A 17,247-nucleotide genomic window follows, 5' to 3' on the forward strand; every position below is an offset into this window, starting at 1 on the left:
AGAAATAAAATACACTTTTATTTTCATTTTTTAGGAAATAAAAAAGTGAAGTAAATAGTGTTGTGACTAGACATTACAGTAATCCCCTTACAACACTGGCACATGCACTCGCCTTGCATGACTAACCCATTTGATCATGACTTCTGGCACTCTGAAGCCTTGGTTTGTTCTCCTTTACCTCCTCTTTGTCTTCTGTAACCCCTTCTTTTTTTCCTCTAGCACTCATGAATAGTGCACATCCAAAATGCCCTGTCGAAGAGGTATGTCTGACACAACACTCTGCAGCTCTCCAATCAAGTATGCTTTGCTGATTTTGGCTAATGATGCTGTGATGTTGCACAATAACAGATCCTACCACTTCCTTAAATTGCACTTGCTGTGCAAAAAATTTTTCCTTTGGATAATTTGTTTTTCTGTCTAAAGAAATCCAAATGAAAATGCAATGTGGCCATTGAAAAAAAATATTTGAATGTAAATATGGCAAAATCAGAAAAATTAAGAGGTCAGGATTTGCTTATTTTATGTAACTTAAAACACGTTGTTTGGAAAAAAAAATTCTGACTCTTAAACCACAAGTGATTTAAACTTTAGCAAATATCTAGTTGGGAACATTTAGTATTTTCTTTTTGCACGAAGGAGAGTGAAATATCTTTTTAGCTTCTGTGCCTTAGTACCTTTCCCTTCTATAAAACAAACAGAAAGAGACACTAAATAAGATTGAAGAGCACATCTCAGAAATTATTCATTGAAAGTAAAAGCCTGCTATGTTTAACACTTCCTTTTGTTTAATCCATGTGTCATTTTAATGAAAGGAGAAGAAGTTTCAACTCTTGGTTCCCCACAATGCAGAATATAGGAAGGTATGGAAATGAAGAAGACAGGGGAAAGGACCATCTCTCTTGGTGGTAACTTGGAACAGAGAGAGACTTTAAATGATTATGAAACTCCACTCTGACTATTTTAAAAACTTCTCATATTTAATACAAATATTTTTTTTAACCTTGGCCAGTCTTAAAATCTGGGATTTAGGATCACATGCTCTATGTTCTGCATTTCATTGATAGTGGATTGGTAAGGGCTCAGCTATTATCCTCATATTGCTCTGACAGTATATTTTAACCTCTTCAAATTTTTGTTTCCTTTCTTTAAATAGCTTCTCGGAACTCTAGCCATAGTGATCAACAGAGGGATAGAAGGTATGATGCTCTTATTTATATTGCAATTAGGTTTTACTGTAAAACTTGTTAAATTGTGTCACAATGTTACTTTTTATGGCTTTCTCCTCTAGTTTATTTTTTCCTTGTCTCTATCCTTAGTATGTTTAGAGTAGACTTGGAAAAAAAATAGAAATACTTTGATTTTTAAGCACGATAGGTTAAGAGTTTGAGGAATTCTCTCATCAACTTTTATGTGTCCTCAAAAGGAGAATGCAACCAACCATCAAACCTCTGCAGAGTTGTTTTATTTTCCTGACATCTATGTACAGGATCACTTCACAACGAAAATAAGCACACTTTCAAGCCTCCTTTCAGGTTCTCAAAGGGTATTGAGAAAGGAGGTCACCAACCTGGATTGCTGGTGAACTGAGTCTCCCATTATTTTAGATGTGAAGGAACTGTACCCTTCTTTTTTTAAATTGTTTTTTTTAAATAATTTTAAAAGTTATGCTTCTGCAGCTTTTTTTTCTGTCAGGAGACCAAAGCTTCCGTAAGCAGATGCTTTATCTACTCACAAAAGTCCCTTTTCAAAGTGGAGGTTTTGTGAGATTCTGGATGGATCAGTGGTGCTGCAGGGACCATGGCCTGGGAGCACGGGCCACTCCTGCAGCTGAGGCTCTGAAAGAGGAGGTACAGTGATAAACCAGGGGTGCTACCTGTGAGTCCTTCACTCTCATGGAGGTCTCTGTAGTACTGCATGATGGAAGCAGATAGGCCTGCCCCAAAGACCTTGTGAGCCTTGCTCTGCCCCACTTCAGCACCCTGGAAATCTTCCCTTGGGGTCTGAGGATACACAAGTTTTTAGGTATCCAGCCAAGAAGCAGTTTTAACTGCCCTGCCTGTTTTCAGATTGTAGCTGGTTAAGGACAAACACATAATTAGTTCTCATTATCCCATGAAGACTAAGACTTCTGCCATCTAATTGAGTTACACTTGTGTTTAAGTACTTTAGGCATTTAAATTATTTCACTGAAGCCAGTAAACCTACTTTTTGGCTAAGGCATTTAATTAGGGGTTTTGAATGGAAGCCTAAGTGTTTGTTAGAAAGGTCAGGTAAGTTGCTTTGAAATCATGGAAAAACATCTTTAGGTAAATAAAAAAAAAACTGAGCTATTTTTATTTCCCATTCTGGGAAAACCTTGGGCTGTTTTACTTTAAAAGAACTATTTGTAAATGTTTTAGGTAATTATTCCCCTTTGCCTTCATTTCTAGGCGTCCTGAAATTACAATAGTTGCTGCTGAACCCCTCCGGCCATCCTCCTGGTTTCCAGGTGCAAGTCCTGTCACTCCTCAAGGATTAGGATTCCCTTCTGCTTCATCTCATGCTCAGTGGAGGAGAAATGAGCATCTTCCAGCTGAGGTGAGTGTAAATTTACATGAGACATTGTTTGATTTACAAAGGTTAAAAGCTCTTTAGGTTAGACAAGAACAATTTTTGCTTGCTCAGACTTTCATCACATTGAATAGAAGACTATGACAGTGTTCTTTTCCTATGTATATGTTAATTTAGTATTTTTTAATTCATATGCCAATTTTTTTTAAGTATCATATCTGGATGTGCCTTAATATCTATATCTCTATTTTGTAGCTTCCGCCATCATACGAGCAGGTGATAAAAGAAATCAATCAAGTGCAAGTCAATACAACAAATAACAATAATGCTGCTGCTCCTAGACATACCACTACTTCTGCAACACAAACTGACTTTCCAGAGGAACTAATCAGCCATTTGCCAGGAAGTAATGTAAAAACTAGTGTGCCTACACACTGGGAATCAGCAGGCTGTCGAGGTGAGACTGTTTTGGATTTCTCTGTGATGAAAACCTTACCCTGTCTTCTGAAGATGAACTTTATTGTTGGTCTGTGCAGCATTTACTATGAATAACAGTTAAATTTCTGTGAATTATTACTACTATAAATTTCTGTAAAAATCCTTTCTTCTGAAAAGCTACTATTGTATTCAGAATATCATTAAAGTTTTGTTCAATTCAACCAAAATGACAGTCAGAACTTTGGGGCCTTAGGAGCTCAGATATCTTATCAAAATAGCAGCACTTCATAAATTTAGACTGAAAACTGTGCTAACCAAGTTGGGAAAGCTACTATACTCTTCTTTAGTCTGGATTTTGTTTGAATGCCTCTCAGTGCTGCAAGTTAACAGGAGCTTTTGGACTCAACTTGTAGATACCAAGCATTTCAGCAGTCTTCAGCTTATTCCTAAAGTTTGTATATTTTTCCATTCATCTTTTTAGGGACAGAAATGTATTTTTACAAGCACTAGTAGAGTTCTCAATCAAAGGCATCATGTTTACCATCCTGATGGCAGTCAAAAAAATAACACAGATGAAATGTTCTGGAACAGATAAGTAAAACCTTTTATTTTCTGTTAGCAGGGCAGAGTCCTCTTAAACCTCCCAGGCCTCCTGCAACTCTTCTGTCTAAGTCTCCTGCAGAAAATGAGAATCCTTTATTAGTCTTTGAAAATCTTGAACGTCAGAGGTGCCAAGAAAATCCCAGTGCTGTGATATGTCCTGTGCCAAAACCAAGATCAAGAAGCAATCTCAGACCTGTGGTCAAAAGTACTGAAAGTAAGATAGACAGTGGAGAAGAAGTGAACCAGCCCAATGCAAAACAGCAGCAATCTCCAATTCAGCAGTCACCTCTTCTGGATGAAGACAGCTTACTAGACAATCACTTGGGGATGGACAGCATGAGTGCAGAAAGGGGCCAAAATAGTATTGTTTCAAGGATCAAAGCTTTTGAATCCCAAGGCACTAGTGATACCTCAGGATTATCAAAAAAGCCAGAAATTGCCCCTCGTTCATTTGTTCCAAGATCTGTTACCACTAAGAAGCCAGTGATTGCTCCAAAGCCAGGGGTAGACAGAGTTTCAGAAGAGTGGGATGCATGGACTGAAAGCAAATCAACTCCTTCCAAGGAATTGCAGCCTCAGCCTGAAATAGTTGGGAGCAGTGTTGTAACCAAACCTGAACTGCCAAAGAAGCCAAAACCCAGCCTTGTTAAAAGTAGCAGTAGTGATTTTCTTGATGCAAGGAGTGGATCAGTTGCAGAAAACAGCGATGGACAAAAGAGATTTCCTGTTCCTGCTCCAAGGCCTCTTGTTCCTAAGAAGTCATGTTACTCAGAAAATCCTGCCCTTTCTTTGGCCTCACTAAAACCAGTTGCTGCTCCTCCACGGCCTTCTGTATCTGCCCAAGACAAGGTTTTAAAGTCTCTGGGGGAATTATCCCCTGCAGCCAACTCCCCAGCACCTGCTTTGCAAAATAAACTAGATGTGGAAGGAGATCTGATCAGTTTTGATGATGATGTTTTGCCCCTGAGTCCAGCCTGTGTAGTTAAAGATAGCATCGGTTCTGAAGCAGCAGCAGGTAAGAAGAAATTTTTTTTAAACTCTTACTATGGTTATTCTTTGCAGGTGTATCCTGTGTGAGTTACATCTACCTGTCTTGTTGGGGTTTATGTGTGTGTAAGAAATCTTTGGTTTTCTGTTATGCCAGGATCACTATGAAATTACGTGGATTTTAAGACTTAGGAGATTTCAAGGCTGTATGTATCTCAGAACTTGTCTGTTGGATATATTATGTGATTACTAAAATAATGATAAAAGACTTGATCTTATGTGCTAGATGTCACCTCCAGAATGTGTAACAATTCTCTCTGGGGAACTTGGGACAGTGTATCTCTCACCATCTGATGTGACTCATTTATGTGAGTGCCTCGGGTTCTGTACTGGAAACCTGGTCATCTGAAGAAGGAGCAGTGTTTGTGGCATATAGGAGCACTCATGATCAAACATACTGGGGTGGTCTGTCCATCTCACCAATGCCTACTTATTTTCTCTGTCCTATCTTTCTGTCCTGTCATGTGACAGCATTCTTGTAACACAGTTTCAGCTTCAGGGTTTTTTTTAATAAATGAAAATAATTAATTAATTGGGACAGATCAATTACTATAACTACATTCCTTCCATAAACTTTGTTTGATACTATTAGATACTTGGAGTCAATTTTTTTTAGTGTTGTTTTTAGGTAGTTTAAGACACAGCTGGGTGTTGGGCTGTCATCACATTTTATTGCGATAGGTTTTGCCCTCTTAATATTCAATATGTCTGGTTTAGTTCACCAGCCCCATTCCAATCTAGGGAGAGTTCTGTTTTAAAGCAGAGGGTGTGTCATACAAAAGGCTTGTTTAAGGGAGTGGCTAGGACTTAAAATTTTTTTTTGTTAGCCTCATCTATTAGGTTTGCGTGGCCAGAGTTTGATATTGGGGGGCTACAGGGTGGCTTTCTGAGAAGCTGCCAGAAGCTTCCCCCATGTCTGACAGGGTGGGAAGGATCCCATGCTGAAGTAGGGGAAGAGTGTTGAAGTCCTCCCCTGAAGAGGAAGGAGTGGCAGAGACAAGGTGTGATGAACTGACCACAGCCCCTGTCTTCATCCCCCTGTGCTGCTTCAGGGAGGAGGTGAGAAAATTGCAAGTGGAGCTGAGACTGGAAAGAAGGGAGGGGTGGGAGTAGGTGTTGCTAAGATTTGGATATATTTCTCATTACCCTTCTCTGATTTGACTGATAATAAAGTGAAGTAATGTTTCCCCAAGTCAAATCTGTTTTGCCATGATGGCAGCTAGTGAGTGATCTCTCCCTGCTCTTATCTTGATCCAAGAGCATTTTGTTACATATTCTCTCCCTGTTCATTGGAGGAGTGGAGTGATAGAGTAGCTCTGGGGGGCACTTAACATCCAGCCAGGGTTAACCCACCATACATCATTTATCATCTTAACTTTCACAAAAGAGAGGTGTAGATGCTGCGTAGTTGTCACGGCAAATCAATATTAATGATTATTAACAAATGCAATTGCTTCACAGTTCGTGAATTATATTGACAGATGAAGTTCCAATTTGTTATTGTTTCTCCTCTGTATTGTCATAAAAGCCCCAAGGCAGATGTATAAAGTTCCCTTAAAGTTTTAAATTGTTAAGATTGGTATGTACAGACATACAGTTCTCAGGAGAGCTTATGTAAGCAACGAAAATGAGGCAACAAAAGATCCTGCAGAAGAGGTGATTATTTGAACATGGATAGAAGTCCATTTTTTCTTGGGCTGATAGATTCCAGGAACATGGCAAAAATGTCACCAAAACTGAAAGGAGGCAGCAGTACAGGGTGACTGGAGAGGTGTTTTGTACTTATGTCACGGAAATGTATGCCTGATGGTGAGTAGGTGGGAACAGAAGCATGATCATTGTGTCTGGAGGCTGGAGTCATGGAATAGACCCTGTACATGTGGATGTTTTAGAGGAAATGCCATTTTAGGGTAAAACTTTTGTAGTTTCAGTCATTTTATTTTGATTTATTGAGGTCGCTAATAGAAGGAAAATGTACCTGCTCTATGTAGTAGGCAAGAAAAGAGAATATTTACATTTTGAAAATGTATAAAAAGGAAAATAATGTTTTACCTATGTACATTAAAAGACAGACTTGCCCACAACCTAGAAAAAATATAAAACATTAATTCTTCCATTAAATCAGAGGTTGAGTGATCACAAAGGAAAATCACCTGAGAAAAACAGCTTTCATGATGAAGTGGTAAGAGTGTTGTTTTTACTCTTTCTGGTTGGTGTCCTAGGTGCTATTCTTTATTTAATTAAGAAGAAAATGCTTTCCGTCCTTGTGGCTAACAAAGGAATTATTCATAGAATAGTTTCCTTACTTCTTAAGTCATCTGCCCATGATTTTATTCATTCAATAAAATGTGATCTACTTTGTAATCCCTTCTTGTCCACTAAAGAGAAAAAGGTGTGGCAGCATTACCACTTTATTACACTGCAAAATTAGGACTGATTCCAGATTTTTGCTGGCATTTTTGAGCTCAAGATCATATCCTGTACCCTGGATAACTAATAATCTGCAGTGTCTTGATAGAGCATCCACAAGAGCAACACTGGCTCTCTGAAAATGAGGCAGCACAGAGCACTAACACTGGCTATTTCTCATGTTCCCATAGGAACAGCTTAGGGATTTGCAAGATGAATCCATGGTAAAATGTTTTGTGAAGGCAGGAAGAGAAGCTCTAATCTTGCTCCCAGTTCCCCAGACCTTTGCATTTCTTAGATATTTGTCATTGTCATTACTTAGCAAAATGACAGTGCTCTGCTTGTTGTTATGGCAACCCTAGGAAAGGAAGGCAGCTTTTATGCAGTGGCATTGGAAGGCAAGCACCAACATCTTGTTTGTCAGAGAGCAGCATTACATTGCGTATTGCAGTGTTACCAGAGCTTCATTTTGTCTGGAACAGCACAGCTGTGTAAGGCCAATGTAAACAGAACTGCAGGGATCAATCCCTCTGCTGCTGGCTCCTGCTGTGAAAGGAGGAAGGGGAAGTGTTCAGTGATGATGAGGAGGGTGCAGAAGGCAGAAGTTGAAGTGAGCATATGAATGAGAAGGTGAAACAGGCAAAACAAAGTTCAGGGTCTTCGCAGCAGTTTAGTTGACTGATATAAGACATCAGCTTCCTCTAACAGAAGGCTAACGCCGCCACAGCAGGTGAAAGATATTTGAATACTGTGTGTCTGCTAAGAACAACAGTGTTGGCAGTAAACCATTCTGGTTTCACCTGTCTGAATGTCAGTTTTTAACTGGTAGTTCAACTACCAAAACTAGCTGAATGATTCAAGTTTACCTCAAGCAATCCTGTGAGATTTGTCAGTATTTGACAGCATCTCCAGCAGCACAGCTGTTACTTGAGTTTACCCTTATCCAAACATCAATAGTTTTATCTTTGTCCAACCTATGTGAAGAGGGGAATCATTCTGGTGCAAATAGAGATTCTGGATACTGAGATTTCTTTTAAAGCTTTCAGCATCCACTCAGACTTGGAGTCTGTGGGAGATTTGAAAGCTTTGAAATTCAGAGGGGAATTGTGACAGAATCTTGCAGCCAACTCATGATGCTGGCCCAAGGGAAGTGCCAGGAGGGAGAATTCAGGAATGACAAATCTGTAGAACTATTTTGTCATCACCAAAAACAGTTTTAAGTGCCATACTTTTGGACTCAAAGGCTAATGTTGAAAGCCATTTATGTTCTAATGAAATTACTTCTATTTAAGTCAGTCATTTAGAATGTGAAGGCATCTGTTTGGGACTCCACACCTTTTGTTTCTAATGCTGTGATGATAGTTGTTGTATTTTGGATCATCTGGGTTACTTCTGCATTTCTTTTATGGCTGATAACAGAAACTTATGCACTGGTGGTTAAAAGTTTTGGTAATGTATCAGGTGGGCTCAATTCTCACTTACCATTTTTACAAGGCTTGGAAATTAAATTCTAGTGCAAGTTTAGCTGTGTAAATTTCACAGCTTCAGAAGACTCATGATTTTTACCTGTCACTTGTATTAGTTGCTATGTCAAAAGCATGTAGTGGACCTGCTTGCTAAAAGTTATGAGAATATGTTTTGGACAAAGAAGATCAGGTTATGGTGCATTTAGAGCATACATTTGAATTAAAACTTGGAGGTGATATTGCTGCAATGTTTTTATTCCTTTTCACATGTGGGGAGCTCTTCTCTGTTCTCCCTTCTCTCTGGAACAGCATATAATTCACTGATTGCTCTGTGCCTGACATAGCTGAACTCAATTTAAACCAGATGCTTTGAAAAGAAGTTCAGAGAGTGCCTTACCTTGCCAGCAGGAGACAGCTCTCATTTTGATATCTTCATTACATTCAGGTCCAACAGTAGTAAGGCTACTGCATTTCTTAATTGTCTTATCTGTCTGTCTAACTACTTTATCATAGTATAAAGGTTCATTTCTGTCTTCCTGAGAAAAAAATACCCAACTAAAGCAATGCTGCTATTCATTTATATGTATTGTTGCTTCCTGTGGCATGAATGGTGGCACTTGTGTGACATTATAGACAATTCAGAAAAACTGCTGCTTGAGTAACTCCAGATTTCTCTGCTGTGGGGATATTGCCCAGCTGCTTGATTTTAATTGCTTCCTCAGGACGGAAAAGAAAAAAAAAAAAAAGGAAATGCTTCTAACTGGTAGATTAGTCCAGACATATCATCAAAATAATGCAGCTTCTCTTAGGGTTCAGCAGTGTTTCTGATGACTCTTACTGTGGTTATTTTCAAGACACCTGTCTCCTTTTTTACATATTGACAAATTATCACCCCAGAAAAGAATGAGCTGTCTCATCCATTTTAATCTGCTCTTTGGCATAAAACCCTGTAAAAACAGTTTTACCTGAGGACATGCTGCTGTTGGAGATTGGGGGCTGTGCTGTGTCCTGTTGTTCTGCTGCAAGGTTGACATTCTCCAGGAAAAGTGATAAGAAGCATCCATTAACTCTTCAGTCACTACAGATGCTTGCTTAGTGGACATAAATTGGAGCTGTCAAGGACTTTGAAAGCTGGCACAGGAGAGGGCCTTATATCTAGGCTCAGGAAACAAATAAGGTTTTAAAATCATAGCTACATAATAGATGAGTAGCCCTTTAGGTTTTCAAATGCAAATTAATTTGTTTTGAGTTCCAGGTCTATAGATACTGTGAAGTAACACATAAATAATAATGTTCTTAATAAGATCTGTCTTCTGTGATAATTAAATCTGTTTATTTTACAGTATTTGAAATGCAGATATCCTTTGTTCACAAAGTTTGTCAAAGAACAACAAAATGCTTATTTAAAAGAAAATGTTTTTTAAAACGCCCCTTTTTTTTGCTGAAAGCATGTGAGGTTCTTGCAGGAGAGTAGATAGATATTTTACACAACATTATAAATTACCTTGTCCTTCACATTTTCAGCTAAAAAAACATATTTTGTGCATCTGACTGCTTTCCATTACCTGCTTTGGAAATTTCCGGCTTGCCTGTTTTGGGGCACTTCAATCTCTTAGCAATAGAAAATAATTTATTTACCTGGCAAGAATGGACAAGGCTGTGTTTCTTAATCTTCAGGGCAATTTGGGGGTATATTTTCTTGGTCACCCATTGTATGTCCAAATACCCTCTGGCATCTAATTTTTGAAGTCAGACCAGGTTACACAACCAATTTCTAGCAACATGCCCTCACAGCTGACCTGTTCTGGGCAGGAGGTTTGATCAGAGACCTCCTGAAGGCTCTCGCAATCTGAACTGCCCTAGTCTTACATCAACTAGCAAACTGGATCTGTGGATCTGTGAGAGAGGAGTAGCCTCCCACCTCTCCCATAATAGCTCGTGCTGGTATGCACAGTAGTTTTGTGCCAAAGGCAATGTAATTCCCATCACCTTTACTAGTACAGATGAACAATGAACCAAATGGTGACACTTTTAGATACACAGGTGTAAAATATGGGCATTCCCCCTCTCACTTCCAGAGAGAAAAAGCTCAGAAAAGGTCCATCTCTATCTCTCTATAGGTACAAGTGTGTCATTTTCTACCCCATGAATGCTTTTATTGCCATTAAATGTTACAAAATGTCCAAGAAGTTTTGCTGTTCTAGTGGTAGATTTTATCTGCTCTCCAGCTTTCTTACTACATGGATGAGATGTCAGTGCTTAGTTAAGGACAGTTTGCATTTTCAGCAAGTATATTTAAGTCAAATCTTCTGTGGCATGTCTTGGCAAATTTTTTCTATACAGAGAATACAAAACTATATACTTTACAGAGAATACAAAACATTATAGTTTGCGCAGTTTTGTCACAGTGATGGCTAGGCTCTTTCTGCAAAGCAGATTTGCTTGCCTCTCGTCCAGTTTAAAGTCTGAAGCATACTAAGTCTCCTCCCAAATGATGCTGCATTCCTGTTGTTTGAGTGAGCTGGTCCAGTCTCCTAGCGTTGAGAGAGTACCAAGAAGCCTGAGTGTCACCTGACCTTACTTTCAGTTTCTGCATAGATCAGATGCTGAAAGAACATGCATCCTATTGTCTCTCTCTTTTTTTCTTTTCTATTTTTTTTTTAATTTTCCTTTCTCTTAAAAGTTGCAGTCATGACCTGATCATGACAATGTTCCGTGCAGAGGGAGCTGCAAATTGCATATTTTGTGAAAGGTGGTGTAGTCTATATTATTCTCTTTGTGTCAGAAATCCATTTCTGAAAACAGTGAACTGTTAATTTTCTTGATGAAAAATACTGTGGAAAGCAGATTGGTAAAATCACTGATGCTGGAATGTAGATTCCATACCTGTCTAATACATCTCTCTGTTGTTGTAAATAGGTTGAGTGAACATCAGACTTTTGGCATTTCACAGTGTTTCTTGAGCATGAGCCCTATTTTTTGAGGTGTTACCTGTCAGGTTTCCTTTGACTCTCTGGCTGTATTACTAGGAGGGGCTTGTTGTTGAGAATCTTCCCCCAAGTGCGGGTTGATTATGCTTCCATAAACACCAGAGTGCTTTCACAGGGCTTGGTTTTAATAAAACCAGTTGTTGATGAGGTCTGTTCCTCTTCTCTGTTCCTGGAAGACTCTGGTGACGATGCTGTTCTGTGTGAAGGGAATGTGGGAGTTTTGCCTTTAACAGCTGATTTAGGTTTTTAAATTAAATCTTGAAAGTGGACACAGTTGCATACTTCTGTATTGGCAAGTGTAATATCAGCATCCACACCTTCGAACTTCATTGTTCTCATGTGTACTGAGTACTTCTTGCAGGACTGAGCATCTTCACAGCAGATTGTACTATCTGGGCTTTTAGCCTTCCACTTACTATTTGTTTGGAGATTCCCCTTGTTGTTACTGAGGTATCCATTCCCATCTTACTACTTCTCACTTTAAGACTATCAGTAAATATTTCAGGAAGGTACCCATCTATCCTTCTTGCATGGGCAAAATTTACTGCTTCTTCTGTAACCTCATTGTTAATTTTAAACAAGGGTGGTGTATGTGAATGGGAGGTAAAAGGTTGTTTCTCCAAAAATTAAAAGAAAGGAGATTATGTATGGATTATTAGAATACACAGCTTGCATTTGTCTTTCCTTCCAACAAGCACAGTAATACATGTTATCACATAACCCTTTGAAACAGAAGCTCTAGAAAAATGAAACTAAGAAAGCCACACAATTTAAGCACTGTTGTAAAACTTTAATAAAAAAATCAATAGAAGTCTGTTGATATGTCTTATGAAAAATTACTTGCAGATTAATTTCCTTGAGCTGAGAAGCTTTAAATGAGTACATTAACAATTCTGTTTTCACACCTCCATGAATTATGCTCAAATGATGCCCAATTGTTGTTAAACAACATAAAAATTTGATATGTTGTCAGTCCCATTGCACAAAGCAGCACAGTCATTTTCTCAGCCAATTTCTGCTGCAAGCCCAGCACTAGGGAATGGAATAACACAAACAAGGTAATGAGTTTTAAACTAATTATGAGGTGACAACAGTATAATTGAACATAAGATAATGAGTGGAAAACTAACGTTCATCAAATGGTTTTCTCAGCCTTAGAAATTGCTTTTCTCAGACTTAAAAATTGTCAGATGTATTGATGTAGGACCTCTGCCAGCTGCTGAATGGTCAAGAAAACTTGCATAGCAGTGATTAACAGCTATGCATCACATGTGATTAACACATATGCATCACAACAGCTATGCTATGCATCACATGCATAGCAGTGATTAACAGCTGACAAACAGCAATTTTTTACAATTTTAAATCTTCTTTATATTTACAGAACTTTGATGGTTTGAGATATTTGGAGCATTTCCACTCGGTCTCTCAAGTGTCTATATTTTCATAAGATGGAGGCTTTGGAAAATGGTTTCCTCATTTTTCATGCAGAACTTCCTTCACCTTTGCAGAACCTTACCCTGGGAGGTGCTGTGTGTGCCAGAGTGTTCCTTATGGTCATGCTGTGTCAAGGAGCCCATGACTTAGCCCTGCTCACCTTTCCTCTGCTCATCCTGTGTCTCCAGCTTCTGTTTAGGCAAATGCAGCTTTGGGGCCTTGCTGCCTCCTGAGGGTCACTTCTCAAGTCTGATGTGGAGTTGCCAGATAACTGAAAGAGAACAAAGCCCAGTTTCAGGGTTTAGGGTGTTTTTCAGCTGCACTTAAAGTCACTCTAAACACCAGCACAAAAATTAAGGTTTTATAAATCTTCAGGATTTTTAATGCAATTCAAGTGTTTGCACTGTAGCTAGCAGATGGAGGTATAAAATAGTAAAAGAATATTGCAGACTTGCTCCAGTGGTGGGATTTTGATTCCTTGTAGTGACTGTACTTCCAGAATGCTTGTACCCCACTTGTGGTCTGTGTTTTCAAGTCCTCTACAAAAACTCTTGCTGTGATGCAGTTTTCACTGAAGGGACCTAAACCCTCTACCCTCATGTGCTAATCCATAACTTGAACAAAATGTTGTTTCACCCTTACATTCTAAAGCATTGTGGGTTGCCCGTACCTAATTTCCAGATGCAGTGGAAATCTTTGGGCACAATGTGATGGAGCCATCTTTTGTCTAGATGGTAACAGAATTTATTTTTAACTGTAGCCTGTATACCTTTATCTATAGACAAATTGCTGACCTGCCATGATCCTTTGTACCTGAAGTGTACACTCCCAGCTTTTGTACAAGCATCCTGACAGAAGGAATTGATTTGCTTGATTCCTGATTAAAATGAGATCTGAAGGCAGCCGGGAGGGTTTCTGGGGAACCTGTAGGCAGGTTGGCTTTCAGAGAGGCCACGGCACAAATCCACGCAGCACAGCCATACGGGGTGGCTCTGCCTGTGAAGAAAGCCTTAAGCAAGGGGCTGGTGGGAGGTGGCATCTGAGCAGGGTGAGCATGCATGGGCCCTGTGGCATGTTGTCCCTGCTGTTGCGACAGCTGCATGCTGGCAGCAGGGGCTGGGGGCACTGCCAGAGGGGGCTGATGGCAGATGCACTGGCAAGGGGGAGCTGTGGCCACTGAGTGGTGTGCATGTGGCAGGGCATGAGGTTGTTCTTAAATAAATATTGCATTTCTTACATCTTACATGAATTGCCAGGCACAGATATGTAGTGTCTTGCTCAGATTGGATTGTATTGTTCAAAATTGTCCATAAGAAATCATGACTTCATATGACATAACATTTTTTTCTAAGTGTTGAAGGTAAAATTTCATCAAACACAGATTTTTCCAACTTTATCAGGAAGTATGGCAGTAGTTTTGGGAAAGGGTATGCTTTTATTAAAGTCATGAGGAATTCAAAGAGATGCCCTGCATATTTCTTCTCTTGGACTGTGACACTCCATAAATAACATCTCATTGAGCTGCACATCTGAAAAGGCCAGCAGGAGAGATGAGGCTCAGTTGTTGTGGCTATGAATATGTGTCAGATTTATCACCTAGAGTCCTTCTCCAGTTTCTACTCTACACTTTTATGATACTGTTAAGCATTGCCATTTTACTGCAGAATTTGATAATGTCAGACAAAGAAGTAGCAGTTGTTAAGAAGAAAGAAGTATTGCTCTTTGACATGAAGGTGTGCTTGGGAAAGAACACAGTAATTTGGTCTTTATTTATGTACTAGTATTTTTAGAGCTGCCTTCTACATGCACCTATGTTCCTATGCCTGTTAGTAAGAGACCAGTGTTTAAGGTAATGAAGCATGAGAAACATTGCTTCTGTCTTACCACTGGAATGCTTGGGCAGGCTTGTAGAGGAATGAGTGATATAGGCAGGGGCAGAGCTCAGGCACAACTCTCCTTGGTGTGAACCAGTTCCCTCCATGGGAATTGGTTTATAACCAACAAAATTATGCAGAATCTTCAGAAGAATTAGTTGTTCTACAGCAAGGACGTGTTGTAATCAGCAGTATTTAAATGTTTTGTATGTTTCAGTAGATATTTTATCTGCTGCAGTGCTGATTGTTTAGCATTGACAATATTGTATTGATTAAAACTTTTCAGTGAATGTTTTCACAGCTATGTCAGTGCATTAGATCAGGTGCTTTGTAAACATTTCCCTAAAGCCATTCTGACTTCAGGTCCCTTTTACCAAGCAATGCAGTTCCACTTGTTCAGTGGCTCATGTAATTCCAGAAGGTATCTGGAGCATGTTTGTGTTAAGTCTGCTATGAAAGTAGATGTACAAAGAAAAGCTGTTACTTACCAAGAGCTGGGTGTGCTAGCTGCATCAGCCTGATCTATCTATTTTTATTACTGTATTGAGTGTGAAATTTAAATACCCTTAATAATGAAAGCAATATTTGGTAAGATTTGTGTTCAAATGTTGGGTTTTTTTTCTCCTTCTAGATCCGTTTCAGCTCCTTACAAAAAGTGAACCTGCCAAGGAACAGACGGCTCAGCCAGCTTTGGCTCGGAAACCCACTGTAATCCGAATCCCAGCTAAACCCGGGAAATGTGAGTTCTTCACCCAAATGTCTGAGAAATGTGTTAGAAAGCCATTTCAACTGGAGCTTAAGTGATTTGCTGTTTAGTAGCTAATATCAGTTGCCAGAGGAATCCCATGTCATGGTTTGACAAGTCAGAGGAGCCAGCCTGAGAGCTGTGGTGGGAGGCAGAGGCAGATGAGTGTTCCCCTCTCCCTCCTGCCTCCTTGAGTTTGATGTCTCAAACCTGATGGAGCTAATGCACATCAGAGGTGAAACTATGTAAGGGGCAGATCTACAGGCTGGAAAGGAAGACTTGGAGGAGACCCCTGCAGCAGAAGCAACCTTGTTTTGTCTGCTAAACCATATTTTGGAGCTGAACCTTTGGCCTAACTGACTTTGGTGCTGACCTTAGCTGAGGTTTAGTGCTGCTCCCAAGCTTCCTTGTCAAAAGAAAAACACTGGTGCATTAAACTTTCCTTCAAATACAACTTGGTTGGGATGTTTAGCATAGTTTTCATCATTTAAATCAAAAAGTTTCTATGATCCTTGCTAGTTTTGAAATGTGTGGCCATTTAAGCAAGAATGTTTAGGTAGCAGTTTAAGGGAATAAAAAGAGGCATGTGAGAATCAGGATGCAAAAATCTTATGTGTTCAGTTTTGCATCAGGGTCCTGACTGTAGTTTTCTGAAAGTCACTGTATTCCTAAAGCCTGCCACCTCTAATCTTTTGCAGCTTTACAAATGACACTGACAGCGTCTCAGAGTGGAAATTTATCAATGAGCCACAAGGTCTTTGTGTTGGTCTTTGTATGCTGGAGTGTGCACTTGCAGAATTCTGTTTGGCCTTATCTTTGATCCTCAGAGCTTAGGGAAAAATGTCAAAAGATAGCTCTTAAAACTCATGTTTCAAAATCATGTTTTGCCACATTTAGTAGGTGTACAGTCAACTTGTGGTAACTGTATGGCCAGGTGGTATTTCTCAATAGTGGTTTCACTCATTATTTCCCATCTCCCCCTGTCACCAACCCACTGTTAAAATACTCAATTTTCTTTTCCCCTGCATGTGTAAGAAATGCAGTGGAAATTATTTAAAAATGTAGATAAGACTGGAGATAAAAGCTGTGAGGAAAAGTCTTTCTGTTAATACCTGATTAAAAAGAAAAGTTTTTTTCACTTGGAAGAATATGTCTGTAAAGAAACTATGACATAATTCTTCTCTATGAAGGAAATTTTAATTACAATTAAAACTAAAATTAAACAAAAAGCCAGCCAACTACCTGACATTTTTTTCTTTTTCCTTTTTTTCGAGATGGATACCCTTTTGAACTTAGAGATAACTGAGCTCTTGCTGCTCTCTAGTGGTAATTGAAATTTCCACAAAGGGCTGCCGGTCCTGTACTTAGCTACAAAAAGCAGGAGGTTGTGAAGGACTGCCTGCCTTATGGGAATCAGTGGTTGGAAGATTAATGGGGTAGGGAGGAACAGAAGCATATTCCAAGAAAACAGAGTAGCCTTTTGTCAAATAGGAGCTGCTGCAGAAATGTAACCTGTTAAAAGTTAAAAGAGTACAGTACAACTGGGCCAAAGTAAAAATTGATATAGTAGGGCTTACATTGTTAAGGGGCCCCATAATCTCAGTACGGGGAAGTCTTTTGCCATCTTGTTTATTGAGGAGATAAATTCTGTCAGGAACCAGGAAAAACTGAAAAGCCCCAATGAACAA

The 17,247-nt window shown here is 39.3% G+C and overlaps 1 protein-coding gene across 5 annotated transcripts in view; it reads left to right on the plus strand.

The window, feature by feature from the left end:
• The window catches only part of SH3D19 (SH3 domain containing 19), an 81,657-nt gene that overhangs the window by 45,311 nt on the left and 19,099 nt on the right, over positions 1–17,247 (plus strand). For 3 of the 5 annotated variants that reach the window (XM_063156383.1, XM_063156384.1, XM_063156382.1), the window contains exons 4-9: positions 220–260; positions 1,154–1,196; positions 2,430–2,577; positions 2,806–3,007; positions 3,608–4,606; positions 15,446–15,553. In XM_063156383.1, the coding sequence (XP_063012453.1) occupies positions 245–260; positions 1,154–1,196; positions 2,430–2,577; positions 2,806–3,007; positions 3,608–4,606; positions 15,446–15,553 (1,516 nt within the window). In that variant the 5' untranslated portion in view covers positions 220–244. The remainder of the gene's footprint in view (positions 1–219; positions 261–1,153; positions 1,197–2,429; positions 2,578–2,805; positions 3,008–3,607; positions 4,607–15,445; positions 15,554–17,247) is intronic. The other 2 variants (XM_063156380.1, XM_063156381.1) reach the window with 2 other exon arrangements.

The sequence above is a fragment of the Melospiza melodia genome, chromosome 5 (assembly GCF_035770615.1).
Source record: "Melospiza melodia melodia isolate bMelMel2 chromosome 5, bMelMel2.pri, whole genome shotgun sequence".
Classification (NCBI taxonomy): domain Eukaryota; kingdom Metazoa; phylum Chordata; class Aves; order Passeriformes; family Passerellidae; genus Melospiza; species Melospiza melodia.